General features: G+C 52.3%; 1 protein-coding gene across 2 annotated transcripts in view; it reads right to left on the bottom strand.

Moving 5' to 3' along the window:
* Positions 1 to 26,468, bottom strand: part of KCND3 (potassium voltage-gated channel subfamily D member 3) — a 275,738-nt gene that overhangs the window by 245,924 nt on the left and 3,346 nt on the right. For both annotated transcript variants that reach the window (XM_004699180.2, XM_004699181.2), the window contains exon 2: positions 23,952 to 25,129. In XM_004699180.2, coding sequence (XP_004699237.1) covers positions 23,952 to 25,057 — 1,106 coding nt within the window. In that variant the 5' untranslated portion in view covers positions 25,058 to 25,129. The remainder of the gene's footprint in view (positions 1 to 23,951; positions 25,130 to 26,468) is intronic.

Raw genomic sequence — 26,468 nt, 5'->3', positions numbered from 1 at the left:
CTCCCTCCAAATGACTGGTGGGTTTGAACTGCTGACCTTGTAGATAGCAGCCCACCATCTAAGCCACAGCACCATCAAGGTCTCTTCCTATGATTACATGTATTTATACCATGTGCCTGGGATCCCAGGCAGAGTCATGCAGAGAAGAAGATGGGCCACGGGTCCGCCTAGACCGCAGTTTGGGCCTCTCGACAACCAGGGCCCATGGAAGCCGCAGTAAGGCAACAAAGGGCCACACTGCATTATGCAGGTCTGCAGCAAAGGGTCGCTTTGAAGTTTTAAAAAACCAAAGATGTCACTTTGAGAACTTAGGTTCTCCTGACGCAAGCCCATAGTCTTTTAAATAGCCTCATGTGCCTGGAGAAAGGAAGACAGATGGAGAATTGGTGTTTTCTGACCGTGGTGTCAGCGAAGAAGATGATATAGCCTGTACACTCCAGAAGAAAAACATTGGCCTTAGAAGATATACAACCAGCGTGCTCCTTAGAAGTGAGGCTGGGGAGATCTGGGCTCACTGACTTTAGGAAAGTCACCAGGAGAGACCGAGTGAAATGCTAGGAAAGGACAAGCAGAGTCGGGGACAGTAGAGGCTCAGAGAAAATGAGGGAAACCCTCGGTGCGATGTATTAACACACTCACCACAACCACAGACTCCAACACGCTGACCACCACACAGATGGACCAGGGCCAGGCAGCATGTCACGAGCCGGAGCAGGCTAGGTGGGCACTCAGAGCAATGATCGTTTGGGGTCTTTGGACTTGATGTCTTCCCTGACTTGGCACCCTGTACTGAGCCAGAACTAGTTGCCCTGAACGATGGCTCAGCCTGTGGTCGGCAAGCAGGGGAGGGGAGAAGGCAGGGGAGACCGTCTGACACAGGGATATGTGGACCAGCAAGAACACCCGGGACCTTCGAGCTTCCCCATGCCCATCTGTGGCACTGTGGCATGCTAAAAGGGAAGAGTGGGCTGCAGACAGGTGGGGGTGGGTGGGTGGGGGGCACAGATCCCTCAGTCCCCGAGGCTGCTGGGTGGGTGGACCCACAGAACCCTGATCAAGAGCCTTTTCCCTCCAGCAGCCTGGCCAGTCCCCCAAGAGGAAAGTCAACAACACAGCCAGGTGACCACGCTGGGAACACAGTCCTAAGGGACAGATGTGTCGATTTAGATTGGGGGAGGTAGTACAGATTCAGAGGCGTGCCACGTGGAGCAGAGTCTCAGTGTATATTTTGAAAATCCTAGCTGCTATTAGGAGGTAGATGCAAGAGCAGGTGGGTGCCGAAGAGAGCTGAAAATTCCTCTGAAAAGTGGCTGGAAGAAGGGGCCATCAGCCTTCCCACCATGGCTGAGAGAGGAATCCCCTACGGACAGGTCTCGGGACAGGTGGCGGCAGCCACCGCTCTCCCCATCTCCAAGAGACAGTCTTGAACGCTGCCCAGGGAGGTCATTCTCGCTGTTGTTCTAGTTCACCACATTCATGTTCTGTGTCTGGTGACCACGCTGGGTAGAATTTTCATCTCTCTGAACAGCCCCTGCCTGTTGGTGCAAGTGGCTTGTAACTCAACTACTAACCCAAAGGTTGGGGGTTCAACTCTCCCCTGAGAGATGTTTGAAGACAGGCCGGGAGGTGTTTCCTCAAGGTCACAGGCAAGAAAACCCCACGGGACAGTTCTGCTCTGCACATGGGGTCACCAGGAGGTGGGATTGGCAATGGTTTCTGATCTGCTTATTTGTTTTTATTTTTAAAGAGCATGTGGCAAGTAGGCCTGCTAGGAATGTCTGTTGAGTCCATAATGCACCCAGGCAGTAGCAGAGTCGAATCTGCGTCTGTAGTGGGGAGCTCTGCTGTCCGACACTGTGTTCCCACCTGTGTAAACAGCACCGCGGATCCCAGGGCTGCTGAATCTGGCTGGCTCAGGAAAGGTCTTCCAGGACATGTCTCTGGATTGATTCCCTACCCAGAGAGCTGTTTTCTGGGGAAAAAATGGTGTGTGCTAACTGGCTTGTCTAGAGACCAGAGGCCAGGCCAGGGTCAGGATCACGCTTCCAGTGCGGGAAGGAGGCTCCCTTCAGAGCAGGCCAGTCTTCCAAGAAGAGAGAGTCTCAGGCAACACCAAGAACCAATACCCGGAAGTTCCCCAGTGTCAGCTACAGCCCAGGGTTCTACTGAGAACACCCCCTCCCTCCCTTCTAGGTGGGCTTCTCATCTCGCTCTTTCTCCTTGTCTCTGTCTGAGCCTCTGTGTGTGTGTGTGCGCGCGCGCACCTTTCTCCCCCTCTAGGTTTGTGTTTGTCTGTCCTATCTGCATCTCTCTCTCTCTTTCTCCTTCTCTCTGTTTTGTCTTTCTCTGTCTCTCCCCTTCTCTCTGTGCCTCTCTCTTCTTCTGTCTCTCTCTCCTCTTGTCTCCTCCTCTGTGTAACACACACACACACACACACACACACACACACACACACACACACACACCGTGAGCCTGTTTCAGAGTTTCTCCTCTAACGTGCACTGTTGCCTGGAGCTCTTTGCTTTTCTAGTTTTCCAAACGAACTTTCTGGCATGCATCGTGCACTATTACAAGTTGTCTCTCTTCTACGGCATCTCCAGGTGGAATCGATCTCATGATCCCGATCCAGGCAGAGAAGGTCCTGTCGTCGTTGTTAGGTATCAGTGAGTTGGATCCGCTCACAGAGACCCTGTGTCCAACAGAAAGAAATGCTGCCAGATGCTCAGCAGCCTCACAACTGTCCTGATTTTGAGCGCAGAGAAGGTCCCACAGCCACCGCGCCAACTCCAACACAAGGCACCCCAGGTGACCAGGCAGAACTGTGTCTCACAGAGTGCGGAATGGCTGGCTTTTTACCACATCTTGCTTCCGAGGTACTTCTGGGTAGACTCCAATCACCAACATTCTCATGAGCAGCCCATCTCTGAGTGGGGCAAATGGTCACGTGTTCAACTACTAGTCAAGAGGTCGGCGGTTTGAGTCCACCGAGAGGTGTCTTGGAAGGCAGACCTTGGTGATCTGCTTCTGAAAGCCCATGGGGGCAGTTTTACTCCGAGATGCATGGGGTCACCCTGAATCAGGTTCCACCGGACAGTAATTAACAACAGCAATCCCGGCTTTGTGCGAATCCTCGCTGCATGTTATGAAGTGCAGGGGCCTACTGCATCATCCTATTTGCACAATCCTCACTGGGGAAAATCACACCGCTCCATTTGTTTAGGCCATGCATCTATCTACATGCACTTCTTGCTGTGAAGCAACCTGGCAGAAGTTTGAGGGAGCAGTGATGTGCCCCGTCTGTGCGATGGGTGCGCAGGTAGAGCTTGGCTCCGGGGCCACAGTGCTCGGATTTGTGGAGCAAGGGCTTCCTGTGCAAACTGGGTTTATGCATCCAGGCTTTCAGATGGTGGAGACCAGGAGACTGGAAGACGGTGCATTTACCTTCCGCTCGCTTCCCTCTCCCCTGCACTCGCCCCGCTGCCTGTTCTTCGGTCCTCATCTTCTCTGAACGTTAGAAAGAAAGACGGCAAGAGCCATGCTCACTCTTTCCCCAGTCCTCTGTGATCATTTAATGGTTGAGTTCATTCAAATAACTCAAGCTAATTGTCTTCGTTATCAATTTTGGGGGGACACAATTCAATTCATAATCCTCATGTAAGCCACGCTGCCCACATGGCCGCTAATAGCAATATATAGATTCCCTTCCACTCCTGTGGGAACGCACGTGACCAAATAACGAGGGCAGGAAGGTGAAGGGCCTTTTGCAGACCAAGGGGCTAGCAGAGACAGAGGAGGACGCTGAAGGGGAGAGCGGTGAGTGGAAAAGCAGGCCCTGGTAGCAGTGTGTAGGGAGGTGGAGTGGAAACACAATAGGAAGGGTGCAGACTCCACTTACCCCAGACCTGTCCATCATGGCCCTAGGCCCTTGGCTGTTTACTGGGGAGGACTCAGTAGAGAGCTGACTCCTTTGGGAAGCTGCCATTCCCGGCCACACTGGCTTCTGTCAGAGCGCTTCCCTGTCTGGATCACAGCAGACGTCTCAGGTCCTTCTTGATCATAAGCCTGCTCTCAGGACTCGGTTCTAACAGAACCATCTGGGTTCTCAGAACCACCTTCTTCTGGAATGTAGGCTAACTTCAAAGATGGGGTTTTCTCACTAACCCTCTCTAGCAATAGAAGAGATGGCATCAAAAAAAGGTCAACTTCCCGTCCCTGGAAACGTCCAGAACCTACTGCCATCTGTTGGGGAGGCTGTTGACAGGAGTCTTAAACACCATAGGGGATAGTGAAGTAGACGTGTTCTAAATCTGAGATTCTTAGGGTCTAATGTGTGTAGGGGGGTGGGTGGGGGGGGAGTTGTCCGGGCCATGGGCCGTCTAAGGGCCTGGAAATCACCAATGCCAGCCAGCGTCAGCATAGAGCACAGTTCCAGCCATCACATTCAGTGAGAGGGGAGTAAATGTCTGACCAATGTGGCCCTCGAATGAGGTTAAAATACCCAACTGGCCTTTGACAGGTCAAAAGTTCCCCGCCACTGGTCTAAATGGTTGACTGACCTCATCGTTGGAAAACCTCTTGGTTAACATCTTATGGTCTCTCCTCACCCAGCTCAACCAGAGGGGTCCCGGGAACTGAATTCACAATCATCCATTGTCTCTACACACCGCTGTTGTTGCCCCAGATCGTGTCTTAAGGGCCCACCTTAGAACTCACTGGTGCTCTCTGGGAAGTGTCCAGGTGGGGCCTCCCAGGCCTTTCTGCAGATTTGCATTTCTACGGCAGCCTGCGCAAGGCATTTTTACCTCTGCCTCTGTGCAGGGGAAGAAGCGGAAACAGGAAGGCTCTCCACGCTGCACGATGCAGGCGCTTGTTCTCCAGGGGAATGCCCAGCTTCCCCTTGGGAGAATGAGCGATCTACAGGGCGAGAGACTGGACAGGAAGCGAGAACTCATAAGGCCATTCCCTCATCGCTTCGAAGGGAGCCCCGAGGACCAAGCAGAGGAAGTGACCTGTCCAAGGCCACATGGTCAGTCCAACCTGGCACCCAACCCCCCCATCTCCTGATTTCCCATCCCACTGTCCCTCGGCTGAAGGGCTCCACCAACCCACGTGAGCCAGCACACAGGCATAAAGCACAGAGCTTACCGCATAGATGCTGCCGCCGCCTCTGCTCCTCTGAGGAGAACCTGACCTTACATGGAAATATTAAGAAAGTGAGCTCGGGGTGTGCGTGGAGGGTAGGGTGGGCATAACTCTTCATAAGCTCCCTGTAAGCCCTGCCCAAGCTCTGGGCATGCAAGTCGGGCTGCGGGAAAATGTTTTATTAATCAGCACAAATCCCTTTGACTTGCCCAGAGAAGCCTCTGCTGGAAGGGGCAGGGAGGGGCGTGAAGGGGAGGGGGCCTCTGGCTGAAAAGACAGTTATACCAGCCCTCACATGCAAACAACTCAGGAGACCGCCCAGCAGCTCCTGGGGGCAGGGGAACAGCGAGTGAGAAATGGGCCAGGGGAGATGGGGAAAAAGAAAAGAAAAGAAAAGAAATCTAGGGACACATACGGGGATTTGTTCCTCTTCACCTCACCTGTGGAAATGGCATGAGGAAGATAGAATGAATCCAATGGCTACAACATCAGAGAAGCCCCACAGGGAGAGGTCCAGCTCGCAGCTCGTGAAGGAGATCTGTACATTTGGACTGTGATTCTTCAAGGAGGGGGTGGGCAGCAACTGTGAAATCTCACTACGTTACCCAGGAGTCTCCGCAGCCCCCACCTGGCCCATCCTCCAAAACCTGAAGGGGCCACAGATCACACCCTTCACAGAAGGTAGAGGACTGACAGGCTCCCCCATCAGAACTGCTTTCCTAGATTCCTGAACGGTGAGGACTGTCCTTCCCACTGAGCTGCAACCTTTCTCGAGGGCTGGAGAGGAAGGGGAGAGGGCAAAAGGCTTAGAAAGGCTTGGCTTTCCCGCACCTGTGCCAGAGGTCGGCTGAGGGGCTGGGGCACTGCCAAAGCCTAAATTTGAAACATTAGCAACAAAACCACCTGGGACCTGAATCTCTCCAGACATGAGGATGCAGTGAGTGTTTTTAAAAAGCGACGATAAAAGATACATACATAGTATGCATAGTTACTGTTTAACCTCTCCTGTATTTACGTAGTGTTGCACACTCACCAGTTCACCATAAACAGAAATGTCCCATCTCTTTCTCTGCCTTCTCCCTTGGCACTGGCACATGCTTGATCTGTGGGTGAAGTCCCCCTCTGCCTCCCTCATCCTCCACATTTCTGCTGTCCCAGACAGCCTTGACGAGGCACTTGTGGTCATGTCTACCTTCTCTCCCTTGACCTTGACCTTCACTTCATCATCACCCTGTGTCCACTCTTCACCCTCATACCCTTGGCCAACAGACCCCCTTGGTCTTGGCACATTAGGAGAGAGGGGAGCTACTCTGAGATGCATGGGGTTATGCATGGGGTCTTGGTGCCTAAGACAGGCTAGAGAAAGAGATTTCTCCACTTCCCTTCCATCACCCCGCCCCCACAAAACAACACCACATTTCAGGCTCCTAAGTGTCCCTAAATCTGGGTAGCTAGTGATCGGTTAGAAAACCAAAAGGGAAGAGCATGCTTAGCGTTTCTTAAGTGGAAAGAACCAAAGGGGGGAGGGTGTCAAAGCCTGATTTGAAATATTGAAGATTCTATGGGCAAAATATTGAATGATGTAGGAAGCATCAAAAGAAGTTGGAAGGAATACACAAGGTCACTGCGCCAAACAGAATTGGTTGGCATTCAAACATATCAAGAGTTAGCATATGATTAAGAACCGATGGTACTGAAAGAAGTTCAAGCTGCACTTAAAGAACTTGGGGGGAAAAGAGGCTGCAGGAATTGATGAAATCCCAATTGTGATGTTTCAACAAACATCCAATAATGGAAGTGCTCACCAGCCTATGACAATAGATTTGAAAGACAGCTACCTAGCCAACTTACTGGAAGAAACCCATATTTGTGTCCATTCCAAAATAAGGTGATCTGACAGTATATGGAGGGTATCAAAGAATATCATCACTATCATACAAGGGTAAAATTTTGCTGAAGATAATTCAAAAATAGTTGTAGCAGTATATCAACAGAGAACTGCCAGGAATTCCAGCCGGCTTCAGAAGGAGGACTATGTTACTGTCAGATGGATCGTGGCTGAAAGCAGAAAATGCCAGAAAGATGTATAACTGTGTTTCATTGATTACACATCATTAGACTGTGTGGATCATAACAAATTATGGGTAAGATTACAAAAAATAGGAATTCCAGAACAATTCATTGTACTCATGCAGAAACCTGCACATGGACTGAAAGGCAGTCTTTCAAACACAAGAGGATAGACACTGTATGGTTTAAAATCAAGAAAAGTGTGGGTCAAGGTTGTATTCTTTCACTATCCTTATTCAATTGCAAGCTGAAATCATATGAGAAGCTGGACTTCATGAAGGAGCCCTCGTGGCATAGTGGGTTATGAGTTGGACTGCTAACTACAAGTTCAGCAGTTCAAACCCATCAGTGCTCCATGAGTGAAAACATGAGGCTTTCTGCTCCAATGAAAATTTATAGCCTCAGCAACTCACAGGGGCAGTTCTTTTTTAAAAGTCATTTTATTGGGGGCTCGTACAACTCTTATCACAATCCATACATATATCCATGTGTCAAGCACATTTGTACATTTGTTGCCCTCATCATTCTCAGAACATTTGCTTTCGACTTGAGCCCCTGGCACAGGGGCAGTTCTACTCTGCCCTACATGGTCACTATGAGTCAGAGTCCATTTAGTGACAGTAAACGTGGGCCTGTACAGAGAACACAGCATCAGAGCTGGAGGAGGACTCGTTCACAACCGATGATCTGCAGATGACACAACCTTGTTTGCTGAAAGTAAAACAGACTCAAAGCATTTATTGATGAGGATAAAAGACTGCCGCCTTCAGTACAGATTACACCTCAACACAGGGACAGAGGAAACCTTCACGACTAAACCCACGAACAACACCATGACAAAGAGAGAACACACTGAAGGTTGTCAAGGATTTCATTTTATTTGGACCCACTATCAACAGCCCTGGAAGCAGCAGTCAGGATGTGACGCACCGGGCGGATCCGTTGCACGGGATCTCTTTAAAGAAAGCAAAGACGTCACTCTGAGGCCTCAGGCACCCGGCCCTGAGCCACCTTGTGTGCATGCGGACGCTGGGCAATGAAGACGGAGACCGAAAAAGAATCGATGCCTTCGGATCCGTGTGCGGGTGAAGCATATTGAACGTACCTACCCGCGCTTCAAGAAGAACAGATAAACCTGCCCTGAAAGAAGCGCTAGTGCTCCGCACAAGTGAGGACGGGGAAGGCTGTGGCTCACGGGCTTCCCGCATGTTACCAGGCAACTCATCCTTGGGCAAGACCGCCATGCCTGGTCAAGCAGAGGGTCAGTGAACAAGAGCAAGACCCTCGATAAGATGACTGGGAGTGTGGCTGCAGCGATGGGTTCAAACATAGCAGTCAGGGTGAGGACAGCCAAGAACTGCCCAGCACTGCACTCTGTTTTTCACAGGGTGACTGGATTAGAAATGACTCCGTGACACCCAAGGACCACAGTGACAGCCTGGAGTCCCCTGACACACTCAGCAGCCAACCGAAAGGCTGATGGTTCAAGACCACCCAGAGACACCCTGGAAGTTAGGCCTGGCTGGTCGAGCTCAGAGAAATCAGCCACGGAAAATCCTACAGCCCAAACCAACTCTAATACCAACAGGGTGCCATGCATCAGAACCAACTTGACCACGAGTGGTTTTTAAATTTTATGTTTTCATGATATGTTAAGGGAGATATTGGTCAGGCCAAGGTGAGTTTGAGTCCCAGCTTCTCCATCTACTAGAGTCTCAGTTTCCTCATGTACAAAGCACTAACCCCCTAGAGTTACCGGGAGGCTTGCTAGGAGGAAATGCATATACACCCTGTATACTTAGTGCAGTACCTGGAACATTGTAAAGGCTAATAATGTTAGTAGCTATTATTATTGTCGTCATCGTTGTCGTTAAGGGTAATGATAGTAATCCCTCACATGTCAGAGTGAACCTATTTCTACTCATTCCGTCTTCAGCAGAGATAGCCAGCAGCTGCTTCTCCGCCTTCTGGGTGACAGTACTAGAGACTGAGCATAGTTATTAAATCGTCATTTCTATCCTGAGGTCAGCTTCCCCCCCACGCCACCCGCCCCCCCCCCATTTCCAATCTAACCCACAGTTCACAGAGCCGTCACTTCAGGAGAGGCCAGCGAGGCTGTCCCTTTATACCTTTGTGTTGCAACTCCCTCATCCCTCCCCTCCCCAGCCTTATCGTTTCTCATAGCCTTGACTTCACCTTCCCGTCCACATTTTAGGCATCCATTTGTTTGTAGCCTTCTGCCCTTACTAGAAGGTTAGCTCCAGAGACTCCATTCTGTGCATCCTTAGCAGCCAGCACCAAGTCCAGCACATAACAGATACACGTGGATCATCAAATGAATAACTACATTGCACCTTGCTTCTTCGATCTTTCTGGGGCCAGTGGAAACATCACCTCCTCCAAGAAGTCTTCCCGATTACTAACCTCCCCACCTTCTCCCCACACTTTGCCGCCCTGATTGATCCTCTTATCTTGTTCAAGCCTGAAACGTAGCTCAGTGCCTCCCAGGGCATCTCTGTTAGTGGACTGAACCAGTGGGCTCTTCTGGTGGCTAGTTGCCCTCGGGTTGGCTCTGACCCATGACAACCTTATCTACAAACAAAGCACCGCCTAATCTGACATCATCTTCAATCTTCTGTTTGAACCCACTGGTGAATGCTTTCCAACCTGGGTGCTCCTCTGTCTGCACCATCTCAGACAATATTCCACGGAGGTCCTTTCTGAAGCCTGTGGGACTCCAGCACAGGAACAATTGTGAGGATGGCACACAGGATCGGGCAGGGTTTTTTTCTACTGTGCTTAAGGTCGCTATGGGTCGGAACCCACTCGGTGGCACTTCACAACAACCACAACATGAAGTGAGTGGGCTCTTATGGGGCTCAAAGGCCGCACTCAGAATTTAGCAGGGCTGCTACAGCAAGTGAGCTTGGCCAAGGCCCCAGACTCACAAGATTGAGTCTCTAGCCTTGCACATTGTGAGAACCTAATGCATGTTTGTTGAATGAATGAGCTGTCAGTTTCCCACTTACTAAGCAGTCACTCAGACAAGCATCTCCTAGAGAACGCAGGTTGGAGGATACTCCCAGGGACGCTGGGAAGTGTGCCTGACATTTTCTCCGAGGAAAAGGTGGGGGGGCACTCATGTAGCGGTGTCTTAGCCCCTAGAAGCTCTGCCCAAAGGTCTGGCCCCACCGGCCACATGGCACTGCAGCCATGAATCAGCATCACCCTGGGCTAGGCACCAACCGTGCTCGGCCTGTGCCCGTTCTGACGGCATCTCCCATCTCCATGCCAGTGGAAGGGTCCCTTTATTTATTTATTTTTAGCACAGCTCATAAATAAATTTTATGTTTTCCTGGGTGGGCGCCGTAGATTCAATTATCATTGTAGGAGACTAAAAATAACCTTGTTTTACTCAGAAAACCAATATGACCTTTTAGCTCTGGCAGAAACGCAGGGCCAACGGGGACTTGGACAGGCTGAGAGGAGAGATGGAATGGCTGCTGCAACAAAGATCGTCACAGGTGGCACCAAGACCCCCAGAGCGGGGAAAGGGGACCCTGGGAAGGGGGAGAGAGCTCAGGGAGGGGCGTATGGGGAGCAAGTGTTTCCCAAGGTCCACTTCTCTTCCTTCTTCCTGAGCAACCTCTTCTGTTTTTCCTGCCTCAGCTAATCACGGATTAGTCCAGAAACTGCCTCCTGAGCCCCTTCTTCCTTCTTTCCTGGGGACTCACCTTTCCTCCTGTCCCCTGGCCACTGCAAGAGCACCCAGAGCCAACTGCAAGCACCAGAGGTTCAAATCCAAGCTCACGGTCTCTACCTTCCCCTTAATTGTCTGCAGCCTGCTCCTCCCCCTCCATTGGCCAACTCGGTGCCTCTTATCATGTAGCCTTGCCCTTTCAGAGCTGCTCTTGAGTCTTTGGGCTCCAGCCCTCTCCCTCCCTTCCGTCACAGCCACCCTGAGTCAGGCCTTCCTTATCTCTCTTCCGCATCAGTCTCTGGTGGACGGTCCTGGTTTCAAGGGTTCACGGCTAGTCCTCATCCAGAAGTGGGCTGCCAAAAACATCTTCCTCATCAATACTCGAAAGCTTGGCCATTCCCTCCACCCTTGAAGCACCAGGAAGAAAAGTCCTGGGGATCCACTTCCATAAAAAAGCACCCCCCTGAGAACCCATAAATCAGAAGAGACCCCCTGTGAGACATCGATCACCGGGACACCCTTAGTGGTCCCCTGTTGCAGTGCCAAGGAACCCTGGTGGCGCAGTGGTTGCACACTGAGCTGCTAACCACAGGCCAGCAGTTTGAAACCACCAGCTGCCCTGCAGGAGAAAGGCAAGACTTTCTACTCCCGTGAAGAGTTACAGTCTTGGAAACCTACAGCGGGGTCGGGGTTGGGGGATGAACAGTTCCCCCTTGATCTGCAGGGTCCCTGTGAGTGGGAATGGGCTGTGGTGTGGTGTATCTGCAAGTCGATTCCAGTCCTGGCTGACAGCAGACAAGACAACTGCCCCCGGCGGTTCCCAAGGCATTGTTTTATTGGGAGCAGATCACCAGGTCTTTGTTCCTGCAGAGCCGAACGGAGATTCAAGTAGCCAGTCGTTTACTTAGCAGTGCAGCAATTCTACAACCCCCTCCCCCATGCCTCCCAAAGAGATGCCCTGCCCTCATATTTCAAAACCAACCCAAGAGCACCTGACATCAGTACCGACTCCCTCAAATGTCCCCTTCCTGTTTACCCCTGGCCATCGCCCTCCTCATTCACCTTAAACATGAGCAAACCAGCCTCTTATTTAAGTTCCCCAAACGCCATGCCCTTTGTAATTTTCTTCGATTTCCTATGTCCACATATCAAAATACTACCCACCTTTGTTGGCCTAGCTGAAAGGCCACCTTTCTCATAAAGCCAATTATTCTTTCATTGGCAAACATTTATTAGGCGCGTGTTCTGTGCCTGGCCCTTTCTGATCATTTCAGCACACACACACCCCTGCCCCGTACGCTCACTCTTGTGAACATACTCGGATCCTTGCTCTACTGTAAACTTCTTCAGGGCAGGGCCCATGTTTTATTCATCTCTGCATCCCCCACACTGCCTAATCGTGTGCCTCGCAAATACGAGATGTTCAATAATATTTGCTGAACTAAATCAAGATTTATGCAGACCGTGATTTTGACATCATTTGGTTTAATTTTCCTAGGCTGTTTTTTTTTCCTGCTTAAGTATGCGTGTCCAGGAAGAAGTAAAAATAAACTAATGATACTGCTCAGGAGCTAGAAGCCTATAATTATGGTTAACTCTCAGTTATCCATACCACTGGAAAAACAGTGTTGGAGAGAATCCCACCCCACGAACACAAAACCCTCACCCCATCGGTCCTTGATATGTATTGCATAATTGCTGGGGCGCAGACTTGTCTCTTTAACTCTGCTCGGTTGTTCAGGTTGCTACTTGGGTTTACAGCATTCCAGCATCAGGCTGGGTGGGAATGTACAAGGGGAGACTCAGGACTCTGCTGGTGACAGGACGCCAGACTGGAATGAGGTGCTTACTCTCGACAACCTCGTAGGTCTTTGGGCATCACCAACGTCGAAGGTGGGCAGTTTGAAGCCACCCGGGTGTTCTGGGGAAGAAAGTTCTAGTTATCTGCTTCCCTAAAGATGACAGCCAAGCACACCCATGGAGCACACTGTAGCACACCGGCCCGTGAGTTGGAACTGGCTCAACTGCAATGGGGTTTGGGCTTTGCTTCATAAACACCCTCCAAGGCGAGGCCCTGACTGGATGATTGCCATGCCAGCCCTGGGACTTGTCAACAGGCCCCATGGCTCGGGCAGTTTCTCTCAGGCAAGTGAGAAGAGCAGCGGCTTCCCAGCCCCTACACCAGCTACTCTGGGGGCAGCTTGGTCTATGTTTAGCGGCAACAGTGTGGATCCTGCAGGGCGCTGGGGCTCAGAGAGCTGCTAGCACGGAGGGAGGGCTGAGCTCCCAGTCTGGTTGGCATCAGGTCGGTGCCTTGCTGTGCTCCTGGGGCACACCGGATGCAAATCAAAGACAACGAGATTTGCAGTTTTGCACTGATAGCCCGATAAGGTTTTGGGGGGGGGGTGCCCCGTTCCACTTCTGAAGCAAACCAACATCACATGTGGTGGTTCGGCAGCTGCATTTGTTGGGGAAAATTGATGCACATTTCATGTGTCAGGGAGCTGAATCCCAGAGAATGGAGCCAGCCTCCCAGAAAATGGTTTCTTTATATAGTCCCATCCATTTATTGTTTGATTGGACTTTCTGTATATTAAATTCAAGCTGTTTTGCCGCTCATGGGTATTATGATGCGTTGGCTCGGTGGGAAATAATGAAGGTGATGGGATTTTACAGCATCGCATTACAAAGGAGGCGTCCCCAGCCTCATCCATCTCTCCATCAACTAGCTTGTGGGTGAGGTGGCACTTATATTAAAACGATTTTTCTGATTCCGTTTAATGACACCCAGAATATGATTACATGAGCTAAATGCAATCTTCCTCCATCCAGTCATGGTCAGCAGAGGCTCCGTGAGCTTCCCTTCTAGCCCCCACCTGCTCACCAGCCTACCATTTGCACTGGGCTGGCCGGGGGTGGGGTGGGGGGGTGAGGGGCAGTGATGAGGAGACAAGAGGTCTACCTTCTGGCTGGAGACCAAGAGGCTGGACACAGGTAGGGCACTGGACCCAACCTGGATGCCGGCAGACCTGAGCCTTTGAGCTGAGAATGTGGGGTATCCAGAGGCAGTGTGAAGAGCTCGGTGGTATAATGGTTCAAGTGCTCGGCTGCCGACCTAAAGGTTGACAGTTCAAATCCACTCACCAGTTACTGAAGAGGAAGACCAGGTAACCTGCTCCCGTGAAGATCACAACCTAGAGAAGCCCGGGGAACCCGGGGGTGACAGTTCTGTCACACGGGTCACTCTAAGTCAGAAGGGACTCCACAGAACCCACCAACAGCAACAAAGGCAATTTGCTAGCGCCGGCCTCCTGGTCACCCACAAGCCTCCCCCAGGAGCTAGCTTGGAGTCCACACGAGCCAAAATAGTTGCAGGGCCCCTGCTTCCCAGAAAAGAAAACCTGGCAGGACCATCACAGGAGAAGCAGCCTGGGTGTCTATCGATATGCTGCGACACCCAGAGGGGGTCAGTGTCCTGGTACTGGTGAGCCCCCTTCCTGAGGACAGGGGCCAATGAACTCACAGGTCCAAATCTAGGCTCCCCTCCCCAGGCGTGCGCACGGTTCTCCCACCCCCCTACCCCCAAGGGAACACAGGGAGTGAAAAGCCCGGCAAAGGCTTGAGACCAGGGCACCTTCTCACTGAGGGGAACGGAGGCTCTCACACTTACCCACCGGCTCCTCCCCAGGAGGAGGAGGAGGAGCAGGAGGAGGAGGAGGAGGAGGAGTGAGAGGGCTAGGCTGCTTTGTATTTACACTGTTTTGAGGCAGAATAATTGCTGCTCCTCAGGAAAAATCATGTTTGTGTTTACGGGTGTGTTTAAAGCGCGGGCGCCCACTCACAACCACACACACACACACACACACACACACACACACACACGTCTGAGGGATTCCAGAAGGAGCTGTGGAATGGCCACCAGTCTGGAAATTCCTTTCCAGTCAGACATTTGAATTGCTGAAGCTCAAAAGGAATCCACCAGGCTCCAATGGTAAATCCCTCAAAAGCACTAGACCCCACGGTGGGACATCATTTCTCCATCGCCCACGCCCCCTGGGGCTGCTTATCAGCCCTCTGCTGAGGTGCCTCCAGCCTCTGGAGTGGAGCCTGGCCCCTCGAGGGTTCCAGGCCCCCCAGGTGGCTTCATTGGCTTATGTTTGACGGCCCACCTGGAGGAGGGAGGTTTGAGCTCTCTGAGCAGCTCGGCAGAAGAAAGGCCTGGTGATCCGTCTCCATGAGGAAGGCAGCCTAGAAACCCCCGTGGGGCAATGGATCTGTTTCGGAGTCCAAGCTGGCTCCCCAGGGCGGCAAGCACTGGGCCAGTGCCCTGACAGGTGCTCAGCGGACGCTGCCCTCGTGGAAGGGTGCTAACTCTGGATGCACACACAGGCTCCCAGGGTCCCTGCACAACTTACCTGAGGCGTCTCCGCTACAGCCCGGGCCCTCCAGCCTTGTGTGTAAGTTCCCGGCTGAGGTCCCAGAGCCCGAGGTCTGGGAGTCCTCCTGCACAGCCTTGATGCTGTGTCTTAGGAAACACTTTCCCTGGGGGTGGGGAAGGTTGTCAGGACTGCGAATTCCCGGTGCTAGTCCCCTACTCTGGGAGCTGGTGAAACTTGAGTCTGGGAATAGGCAGGAGGGAGCGGGGCGGGGACCAAGCTGTCCCAGCTGGCATTTCCTGGAAAACCTTCCTATTGGTGGCTCACTCTCCCATCCACCTCCGCTGCACCCACCTTTGGTCACAGCCCCCAGCATCCCGTGCCTGCTCCCCTCCAGTGTCATCACTATCCAGCAGCCAGAGGAAGGTTTTGAGCCTTTCGTCAACCATCTCTTTTCTTTTTGGTGTTGTCGAAAAGCTACGCAGCAAAACTGACACCAATTCCACAATGTCTACGCCTACAATTCAGGGATGGAGGGGCTGTCCTCTTGGAGCTGTACAACCCTACTCACCCCACGCCTTTCCAAACCGCTCTTCCCCCATGGACCTAAACTCACTGCCCCCTAAGTGTCCCATCTGCCCTCTCCAGTTGCTGTTGTCACCCCGATCCCAGACTGGATCAATCGCTCTTTGAAAGACCACCATGCTCAAGGCAGACCTTCTGTACTGGGTAAGCCAAATGCCTACCCAGTGAGTGCCCCGGGGTGCTGTGGTGGAAGTGGCCAGCTGTGATCGGCAAGGTCAGTGATTCGAACTCACCGGCCCCCTGCATGGGAGAAAGAGGCAGTCTGTTTCTGTAAGATTACAGCCCAGGAAACCGCATGGGGAAGTTCTCCTTGGCCCAATAGGGCCACTGTGAGGCAGAGCCAGCTTGCTGGCAAGGCAGTCGCTACAGAGTGGGACTTTTCAGAACATATGCCAGGTTGTGGCGCTCCTCCGTTCGACACCCACACATTCTGCTCATTCTGCTCATTCTGAGCTTAGGCAGCCCCGACACGGCGCTCACAGGGGCCATCACGAGAGCTGCCTCACTACCTTTCTGATCTCGTCTCCCAGGACCCTTCTGGCCTGGCTCGGCCACTGGGGCTTCTTGCCATCCCTTGAGCACACACCAAGGCCCTCCTGCCAGGGCAGATGGTCAGCAGAAAAAGAGGAAGAGCCCCAACGAGATGGGGCTGACACAGTGACTGCGATCGCAAGCTCAAACGTAGCCACACGGGTGGGGATGGCGCAGAACTGGGCAGAGTTTCCATTCTGCTTCGCACGGCATCCCTGAGAGTCATAACTCACTTGATGGCACGCAACAACTTCCTGGGGCGCTCCTCCTTAGGTTACCCACAAACCCCGCTTGCTCACTAGCCCCAGGCCTCTCATCAAGCATCCCTTTCTCCTGACACCTGGATCTCAAATGCCATCCTCCCCGCCTTGTCCTATACACACTTGGTACACCTTAGCTCTCATACCGCACTTGGTTTTCCTCTATGCCACGGACTGCCGCCTGCTAAGGACAAGGCAGTTATTGGTTTGCTTGCTGTCAGATCCCCCTGCACTAGGATGTAAGGTGCACAGGATCAGAGCCTCTCCACTGCTGTAGCCCCAGGGCAAAGGAGGTATCCAGTAAATATGTGTTGAACAAGTGGCTGAGGAGAGAGAAGTACTGTGGGGAGGCACCTTCGTTCTGCCGTGGCTCCCTTCCTGTACTTCCCTGGCCCCAGAGTCTGTGGGGGAGCAGGCCAAGGAGCCAAGAGGAGTGAACAAGAGGGGGTGGGGGTGTAAGCTTTCCCTGGCAGGCCAGCCCCCATCCTGCCAAGACTGAAGGCAGGCTTGGTCCCCCTAGGCGAGCCTTTCCCCAAAGTGTTGTGTCTGACAGGGAGGACTGTTCTCCCTTGTCCTGTCAGTTATGTCCTTCTTCCTTCCCATCCCTCAGTTCCGCCTTTACAAGGACAAAGCACCTATAGCTGACGTCGGACCACAGCTTATGTTGGCTCTCATGAGGGCCAGGAGACAGATGAGGAAAGGGAAGGTGGGCACTATGGGGGAGCTTCAAAGAGTTCATTAAAAAGAATGGAATTAGAAGATAACGAATTTTTGTCCAGGATTGGCAAATCTATAGCGACAGTAACTGGATTAACGGGGAGCCAATAGCGAGGAGCACAAGAATGAAGGAAATGTTCTGGTACAGATGGTGGTGGTGATTGTACAGCTCTTCTTGGCATGATTGAACTATTGAACTGCATGATATGTGAATTATAGACTAACAAAACTGATACAAAATAAATAAAAATAAAATCTTGAAAAAAAAGATCCTGAATTTTTGCACCCATTTTTTGAAGCCTCTTTGTACACACTGAGGCTCCTTCTATCTCATGCCCTGTGCTGGGCACCAAGGATAGGTGCTATCTTTGGAACAGAGACCCTGCCTTGAAGACGTTCCCATCCCGGAGAAAAGCCACATCCACAGATAGATTTAATGGGATGCCGCGGCACGTGGTGAGACAGAAGGACACAAAGGCTGCACTGGGAGCCCTGGGGAGGGTGACCTCCTCTTCTGGAGGGCCAGGGGAGGTCTCCTGGGGAGATGATACAGGGCTGAGGTCTGAAGGATGACAAGAGTTAGCCCAATGCGGGTGCCGAGGAAGGGGCATAAGGCTTCTTTTGTTCCACTGCTCCCCCCAATTTCTTGGATGGGTTGGAAGGAAGAGAACCGAACCTCCTGCTGGGCTGATGTGCAGTCGTGTCTGAGCATTCTCAGAACTCACCGCGCTGTTCTGGCGTCAGAGCCGTTGAGTCGTTCTGACTATGAAGGATGGATCGGAACACGGCCCAGTCTTGTACCATCCTCTCACTTGTTAGGCTGATGGCTGTGGTTGCAGCCACTGGGCCAATCCATCTCACTGAGGGGCTTCCTCTATGTTGTTGACCTCCTACATGATTAGGCATGATGTCCTTCACCAAGGACTCTCCTGGTAACCACATCCTACCTTTGTGAGGTGAAGTCTCGCATGGCACTCAACATTATATGAATGAAGATTCCGTGTTGAGATGCTTAGAGGCCTCTGGGTCCTCTCTTAGGACTCTCAGCACCAGAGAGTCCAGGTAGAAAGGCCGACAAAGACAAGACCTGGGGTCATTCATACCCAGAAAGCACATGATGATCAGAGTCCTCTGGTCAAGGGGCCCATTCAGGTGGGTCCTATTAGCCAGTGGCCTGGGCCAGTACTTGGGAAGAGGTTGGTTCTCATAGACAGTAAATAAACATGCAGTCAGAAATTAAGGGGTTAACAAAAAGTCACTCTGCTAGGCTCTACCTCTGTTACTAGGAATGTGGGGGAGCCCCATCAAGTACCCCATTCTTTGACGTTTCTGTATTGTCTTCCCCTATCCCAGTCCTCTGGCCTCCTGGGACCTCAGGCAGGCCTCTTCCAGGACTGGATTTTAAAGGAAAATGCAAATCACCTGGAGTCTGCTTCATGCTTGGGAAAAGTGAAAATCAATTCTGTTTTCATTAAAGTGATTTTTGAACACCGTCAAAAGCTCTCTCATCTCAGGGCAAGGGGTGACAGATAGGCTGCCGGCTTCAATTACATACCTGAGCCAACCAGGCAGCAGCCAGCTATCTCATCAGGACCCATGTTTCTCTGGGCCTTTCCTAAACCCAATTTCCCTTCCCGGAGAGCCCCTTCCTGCAGCCAGGCCTGGAGCTGGCCGGCAATGGCTCAGAAGATGTGGCTCACTCACAGGGCCTGCCCCCTGCCTGCTCACCTCTTCCCCACTCCCTACCGGAGCTTCCCAGGCAGATACAGCTCAGGCTGGCAAGGCCGGTCATTACACCACACAAGTCAAGCAAACGTAAGAAGAGAAATCCACTTGGGAAAGGTCGATGCCGCATGTTGCTGTCGCAGGGTGCCGTTGGTCTGTCTGGTCAATCCGGACTCCAGGGGGCCCATGGGACAGAGTAGGGTTTTCTTGGCTCTCATTTTTATAGAAAGTGACAGCCAGCTCTTTCTCCTCCGCAGGTTCAAACCACCAACCTTTCAGTGAGTGGGCCAAGCACTTACCCAGGGTTCCTTAGAGGCACAGAAAACATTTCCAAACTACATGTGTCAGTTGCTTTGAATATTGGATGTTCCATGTTTTCCTTTTCCAAATTAACTGAGATCGTGGAGAATGGATTATATTTTGGGATCAATTAGGGCACAGAAATGGATACCTAAAGGGTGGGTGTGCGAGCTCACTTATCAAAGGGAAAACAGAGCTGGGCCCGGGGACCTTTGCCACCACGCAGGAGGGGCCAGGGAAACCAGCCTGCAGTCCTGCTGGTTATCAGGCTGATAGGGTTCTCGTGCGTTTATAATATTTTGATATATTAAATAAACGACGATGATTTCCTCCTAGAGCTCCCTCCCCAGAGAACACCTGAGTAACTCATCAGCGAGGGCCTGGGAAGGCAGGCAGAGATGGCAATCCGAACCACTCAGAGATCGCTAGATGGACCAAGAAGCTGAAAATGGTTTCTCTCCACATTGGAAATAGGGACACCATTAAAGGCTGGAAGTCACTGGAAGCACCAGAACGGGGCCGAATATCAGCCTTGGCACTCCATGGTCACTTGGGGGAGAAGAGTGAATTGCCAGTGTAGAGGAACACTGGCCTTCTTCACTGGGTGTTTCAAGCCTACCACTAAGCGTTGAGTGTGCTTCCAGACAGAAACAAGGTCAGGGAGAGGGAAAGGTTTCCTGGGCTGAGTCCTAGAGACCTCCAGGATGGGCCAAAGAGACCACCACACAAGCCCAGGGGAGGGATTAGCCACTAAGTGGAAGTTGACCCCCCCAGGAGGCCCGAGGCTTGGGCAGAACACACAAAGCCAAGGAGGCTATACCTCTCAAGACTTAGGAGCAAGTGGGGGCAGACTGGGTCTATATCAAAGAAAGGACAGGCAGAACGAGAAGGGACTAAGGACAGACTAAGGACAGTATTCAACCCGACAAATGGAGAAGGTGCCCCGTTGACACTGACCCATCCATTAAAAAGCACTGTGCCAAGCACCTGCTACATATAGCGGGGCAATGAGCCCGGTGATGGTGCCAACTGCCAGCTCAGGTCAAAGTCAAAGAAGCTCCAGCCAGTGTTCAGTTCAGCAGCCAAGAAGAGGGAAAGAGTCTGCTTTCCCATGAGTTCTCGGAGGATCCCGAAGACACTGCTGTGTGCGTTTCCGGGGCAGCTTATAATAATAGAAGTGCATTCTCTCACAGCTCTGGAGGCGAGAAGTTTGGCATCAAGTGTTGGCCGGGCCATGCTCTCTCTAAAGGGTCACAGTGTTCCTTGGCTTGATGTTGTAGCATCCAATCTCTGCCTCCATCTTCACAAGGCCATTTCCCGGCCCTCCCCCCTAACCCCCTCCTGTGTCTCTGGCGCGTCTCTTCTTCTTATAAGGCCACCACTCATCACGTTGGATTAGGGGCCCCCCTTCCTTCAGTCATAACCTTATGTTAACTAATAGCATCTTCAAAGAGCCTATTTCCAAACAAGGTCACATTCCCAGGTACTGGCAGTTCAGATTTTACATATCTTTGGGGGCGGGGGTGGGAGGGAGGGTAGTACAATCTACCCCAGAGCAACCACTGGGCAGTTCCTTCCTTGAACATTTGCTTCTCCTTCCAGAGGCTCGATGTTCTGATGCATTCCAGGTGTGGAGTCAGGAAACCTCTTGCACCCCACAAAAGGGAAGAAAACCCAGAAAGGACTCCCCTCTCCAACACAAGTATTCCTCCCTTCCTCTTTACCTTGACGTGGTGGTGGAGTCCTGTCCTCCTGCTCCATCCCCACTGCCCCCCCCCAACCAAGACTGTCGACCCCAAACCTAGATGTGACCCAGTGACTTATAGAGTAAATGCCCAAGGAAACCGGTAGACTCTCCAGTGGCAGTCAAGCACTGGGTCTTACTATGAGAAAGTGCCACTGATTTCTAAAGCAGTGTTTAAATCAGCCAGAATGCAGTACGCCATTTGCATAGGGCACTGCCTGCCATACCATACTCAGTAAGCTGGTACTTTAACTAGGTAAGCATCGGGCATTTGGAGACTGTCGTTTAAAAAACCCAAACAAGCAAATTCCATGCTGAGATAGATGAACTCTGACAATATTATGCTGAGTGAACTAAGTCAGTTACAAAAGGACAAAATGTGTGTGATCCCGCTTCTCTGAATGATCTCTAGTAGGCCAGTGTAGAGAGCACCACATTTAGTAGTGCTTACTAGGGTGAGCTTAGACGCAGCGGTTCTCAACCTGTGGGTCGCGACCCCTTTGTGGGGGGGTCGAACGACCCTTTCACGTGGGTCGCCTGATTCATAACAGTAGCAAAATGAGTTATGAAATAACAATGAAAATAATTTTTGTGGTTTGGGGGGTCACCCCAACATGAGGAACTGCATGAAAGGGTGGAGGCATTAGAAAGGTTGAGAACCGCTGGGTTGGAGGGAAAGGAACAGGAAGGCAGGGTGCCTACTGGATACTGAGCTCCTGCTAAGGGTGTCAGGGCAGCATGGTGAACATCAGTAATGCCACTGAATTGTGTGTGTGAAAATGGTTGAAATGGTAAATGTTGTGCTACATATATATTTTTACCACGGTTTATAAAAAGAAGAGTAAGGACCCTGAAGGGCTCTGATTGGCTGGGCACACATGAGGTGGTGAAATGAAACGGGAAAGGGCCCTGAAGGCAGCGGGATGGCATTTGAAAACCAGCTCTACTCCTTACCAACTATGGGAAGTGTATTTAACCTACTGCGGCTCAATTGCTGCATCTTTAAGGTACGTCCACTCTTTTCCTACTTTTTCAGGGTTGCTGGGAAGACGTAGAGAGATGATCCATGCGAAGATAAATGGCACATAGCAGGTATGGACACCCTCTTATACGAATGATCAAAAGAAAGGAACGGGCAGGTGGCCGCCGAGGTTTCCATTACTCTCCCTAGAAATGATCCTGCTGTCACGGTGAGTCCACCAGCCTCTGCCGATGGCAATCCCGAGGTGCTACAGTGAGGGCATTAGCCCCAGCAAGGGGTACTTGAGGGCCCTGGGCAGTCACAGCGACGGGCTGGCCGTGGAGGAGGGCTCCTTCAGGAAGGTGAAGAGACAGGCCAGGTCAGCTGGAAGGGGCAAAGGGGCCTCCTTCTCCTGCCACCTGCGGCCACCCCCAGCCCGCTTTATCCACAATATGCCACGCTGTGCCCAAAGCCCACATCTGCCACCTGAGCCCCTAGAGACAAAGTCCAGCGATGACACAGATACATGCCCTCCTTGGCTGAGCAGCTATTTGAAGAAGGGGGTGTGGGGTGGGAGAAGGGAGAAGGGGGCCCTACAAATGGTCAGTCCCACCTGCGGTTCCTCCTTCCCCTCAGAATGGCCAAATTCTGAATGCCATCACTTTAAGGGGTCCCCTCACCTGCTTGATCATCCCCAATAAACACATGAAGCACTATGAAAAACCCACCTCGGCCGCCACGGGGTTTCGGGCAGGCAAAAAAATCGAATCACCAGGATGCCACCAACTGAATTGTCAAAGACCAAATAAAAAGCTTCATGAATTCTCCATCAGTAATATAACGCTTCCCAGCCTAAGCAAATATAGACCCAGCATATGAATTGTGAAGGGATTTTGCATTAGCTTCCGATGGCTTCCAATGGCTGAAGGAGAAACCCTAAGAAATCCATGTCTCCACAGAGCTCCCTTTATTGGCTCTAATCCTGTTAGGGTGAAGACTGTAATCTCCTCCCTGAGCCCCCTGCTTGTGATGAAAAGCGTTGCATCCCAGCCCCATAAATACATTTCTGTGACCTCAGCTGGAGGGAAGGCCCCCAAGAGATGGAGGAGCCGGAGTGAGTGTGACCTCGCCCAGCGCATCTCCCTCCTGCGGATGGTACTGCTGCCGCTGTGTCTGACCACATGACGCATTCTGACCTTCTCGCTACTGCCCAGGTACACTGGGTCATTCAATCCCAGACCAGCCCTCCTTCAGGGAGTAAAACCAAATCAGGTGCCTCACAGCTCCGGAAAACCCAAGTTCAAAGTCACTTCGATCAAGTCTGCTCAGAGTTACCAAGTCCTTGAGCATCTGTGACGAGAGAGAACACAGCCTGCAAATAGATGGCAGAGAGGAAACTCAGGCAGGCGCTGGTGTGCTCTCTGTGGTCTTCTGTTGCATCCATCCCGGCTCCCAGCCTTCCTCCCCACCCACCGAAATGGAAGAATGCAGCCATCATCCGCCCTCCTCCAGCCCTCTCCTCACACCCACCTTCACACAAGGAAAGCATGGCTCAAAAGGAAACGGTGAGTCCATTGACCAAGTTTTAGAAAGCGTGCTAGTGCCACCTCACAAAGAGACGTCCATTCATAGCAAGCTGCCACTCCCCAGCAGACCACTCCCACTCCCGCTTATTCCTCTCCTGACCGCAGGACCACTTGCCAGGCTCCCCAAACCTGGGTAAGGAACTCCACCCTCCCTCCCTGATTGCGGCGCCCGCCAGACTGCCTTGCCCTCGAATCTACAAGTTGCCCCACAACCTCCACTTCCCTTCTCCGGTCCACGTGAGCGGCGCACTTACCCCAGCGTGGTCATGGTGACGATGGTGTACCAGAAGGAGGCGGGGATGCTCGTGAACTTGCTGGCCGACGAGCCCTTCTCGGCATAAAACATCACCGTGGCGAAGATGATGATGGCCATGGTGAGCGAGAAGAGCAGAAAGCCGAGTTCGGAGGCACAGCTCTTGAGCGTGTAGCCCAGGATCCGCAGGCCCTGCGAGTGGCGCGAGAACTTGAAGATGCGGAAGACGCGGAAGACGCGCAGCGTGACGAAGGCGCCAGACACGTCCTCGTTGTTGGTCATGACCAGGCCGATGTAGTACGGCATGATGGCCACCACGTCGATGATGCTCATCACGCTGCGGATGAACCGGTAGCGGCTGGGCGCCGCGAAGAGCCGCAGCAGGTACTCCACGGTGAAGATCATGACGCAGGCGGTGTCCAGGCAGAAGAAGGCCACCGAGTAGCGCTCTCCGCACGGCAGCTCCTTGCTGCCGGGCACCGTGCCGCACGGCACCGTCTCCACCACGTTGGTGATGACGGAGACGGCGATGAAGAAGCCCGTCACGTAGTAGAAGACCAAGGCCAGCGTGCTGGTGTGCGGGTTCTCGAAGGCCCGCCACATGGTCTGGCGGAAGCTGAGCGAGGGCATGGACTCCTGGTTGTTCTCCGAGTCGTTGTCGTCCATGAGCCGCTCGGCGTTCTCGCGCTTGCGGTCCTTGTACTCCTCGTAGCAGCAGTCGCCGATGATCTCGGGCAGGATGCCGTAGAAGGCCAGCTCGTCGTCGTAGGCCGAGATGCACTCGTAGCGCGGGTAGTGCAGCTTGCCCGTGCGGTAGAAGTTGAGCACGCAGCGGAACACTTCTGGGTCCCGGTCAAAGAAGTACTCCTTGGTGTCCTCGTTGAAGAAGAACTCCTTCTCCGTGCTGCCCAGCAGCGTGTCCGGGTAGCGCTCCAGCGTGGTCCGCCAGGTCTGGAACCTCCGCCCGCTCACGTTGAGGATAATCAGTTCATCCTGCCGCTTGTTCTTGTCCGCAGGGGCCAGGGGCATGGGGCAGTTGGCCACTGGCATCCACCCAATGGCCGCAGCCCGGGCAAAGGGCAGCCAGGCCGCAACTCCGGCCGCCATGGTGACTCCAGCTCTTGGGCCGGCAACCCGTCAGACACTTGGCACCGCAGCTTGGAGTCAGTTCAGTCACCCCTGGGGGACAGGAGGAAAGAGCAGAGAAGGGGGTGAGGCCTTGATTGGTCTGCAGGCGGGAAAGGAGACCCAAGAAATGGTCCCTGGCAACCAGTCTCCTAGGTGGACGAACTACACCGAAAAATCGCCACCCCCGGAAAGCTTGGTTCCTTTTCCATCCTCCCTACATGGGGAGCGCACCTCGCAGACAGGAGGCAGGGCGTGCAGCTTGGGATCACCAGATGTTGTTGACTTCCTGACAAATTGTCAAGTTCCAAGTGGGCTCGGGAGCATTTGGAGGGAAAGCCTCTTTAGCAGGAAGATCTGGTGAGGCGCAGGTAATAATCAACTCTCAAAGGTTATGGCGCTATTACGAATTTAAATTGGGAGTGGGTAAATGAGTTCTCATTAAACGAATTTAAAAGTGGGATAAACATGCTAATTTTTATTTCTCTTCACCCACCAGGGCAATCAGGGGTGGGTGAGTGGCTGAAGGTGATCAGGTAAGTAAAGCACACTCTAACTCTTCTCCCCACTGGCCAGGAGGAGGCTGGGGCTGCCCACTCTAGAACATTCTCTAAGATGGAAGGTGGGTCAGTCAACCCAGGCCAGTTGATGCTCTGCCCCCAATGCCCCAGCTGTCCCTGGTGCAATGCCATTCTGCTGGACACTTGGCCTCCACCTCCTTGACCCGACAATGCGTATCCAACTGCGACCCATAGAGCCTAGAGGGGCAGGCACAGCTGAGGCTGTGAGGGTAGGCACCCCACCCTTCCACTTCTGTGCAGGGAGTCTTGGTTTCCCTTGTTCACCTGACTCCCATGCTCCGTCCCTTTCCTTCCCCCAGAGGAAGCTGATCCATGCTCCCTCTCATCTCCAGATCCTCACCTCCTGTCTCCAAATGTCCACCATGTGTAGCTCCCTGAGGTTATGTAACACGCCTTCTTTTCCCTCCTGTGCCAGCTTCTCTTACCTGACCCCACACTACTCTCAAAGATTCCTCTAGAGCTGGGCCAAGCTTGCCCTCCATCCCAGGTCTCCAAACCACAAGGTGCACACCCTTCTCCACCATGGTACACAAGAGGGAACCGTGGCACGGAGAAGTACATCTTACTTTAAGAAATAGATTTACCTCCCCAACCCTGGCTTTTTACAGATCATAGTCAAATGACTCTGCAGTCCCCGAATGTATGCCATCTGACTCAGAAACACATGTAACAGCAATGGGAACTAGCTTGGGGTTGATACAAGACTTTTCCACCAATCCTAAACAGATCACTCAGGCCAAGCCTTAACTCAGAATTATATGGACTCTCTGAAATTCAGTTGACTCTGTTTTAAGTGTTCAAGGTAGAGGTAA

The sequence above is a fragment of the Echinops telfairi genome, unplaced genomic scaffold (assembly GCF_000313985.2).
Source record: "Echinops telfairi isolate 266 unplaced genomic scaffold, ASM31398v2 ScPeMD7_443;HRSCAF=831, whole genome shotgun sequence".
Classification (NCBI taxonomy): domain Eukaryota; kingdom Metazoa; phylum Chordata; class Mammalia; order Afrosoricida; family Tenrecidae; genus Echinops; species Echinops telfairi.
This window is presented reverse-complemented; position numbering and strand designations above follow the sequence as displayed.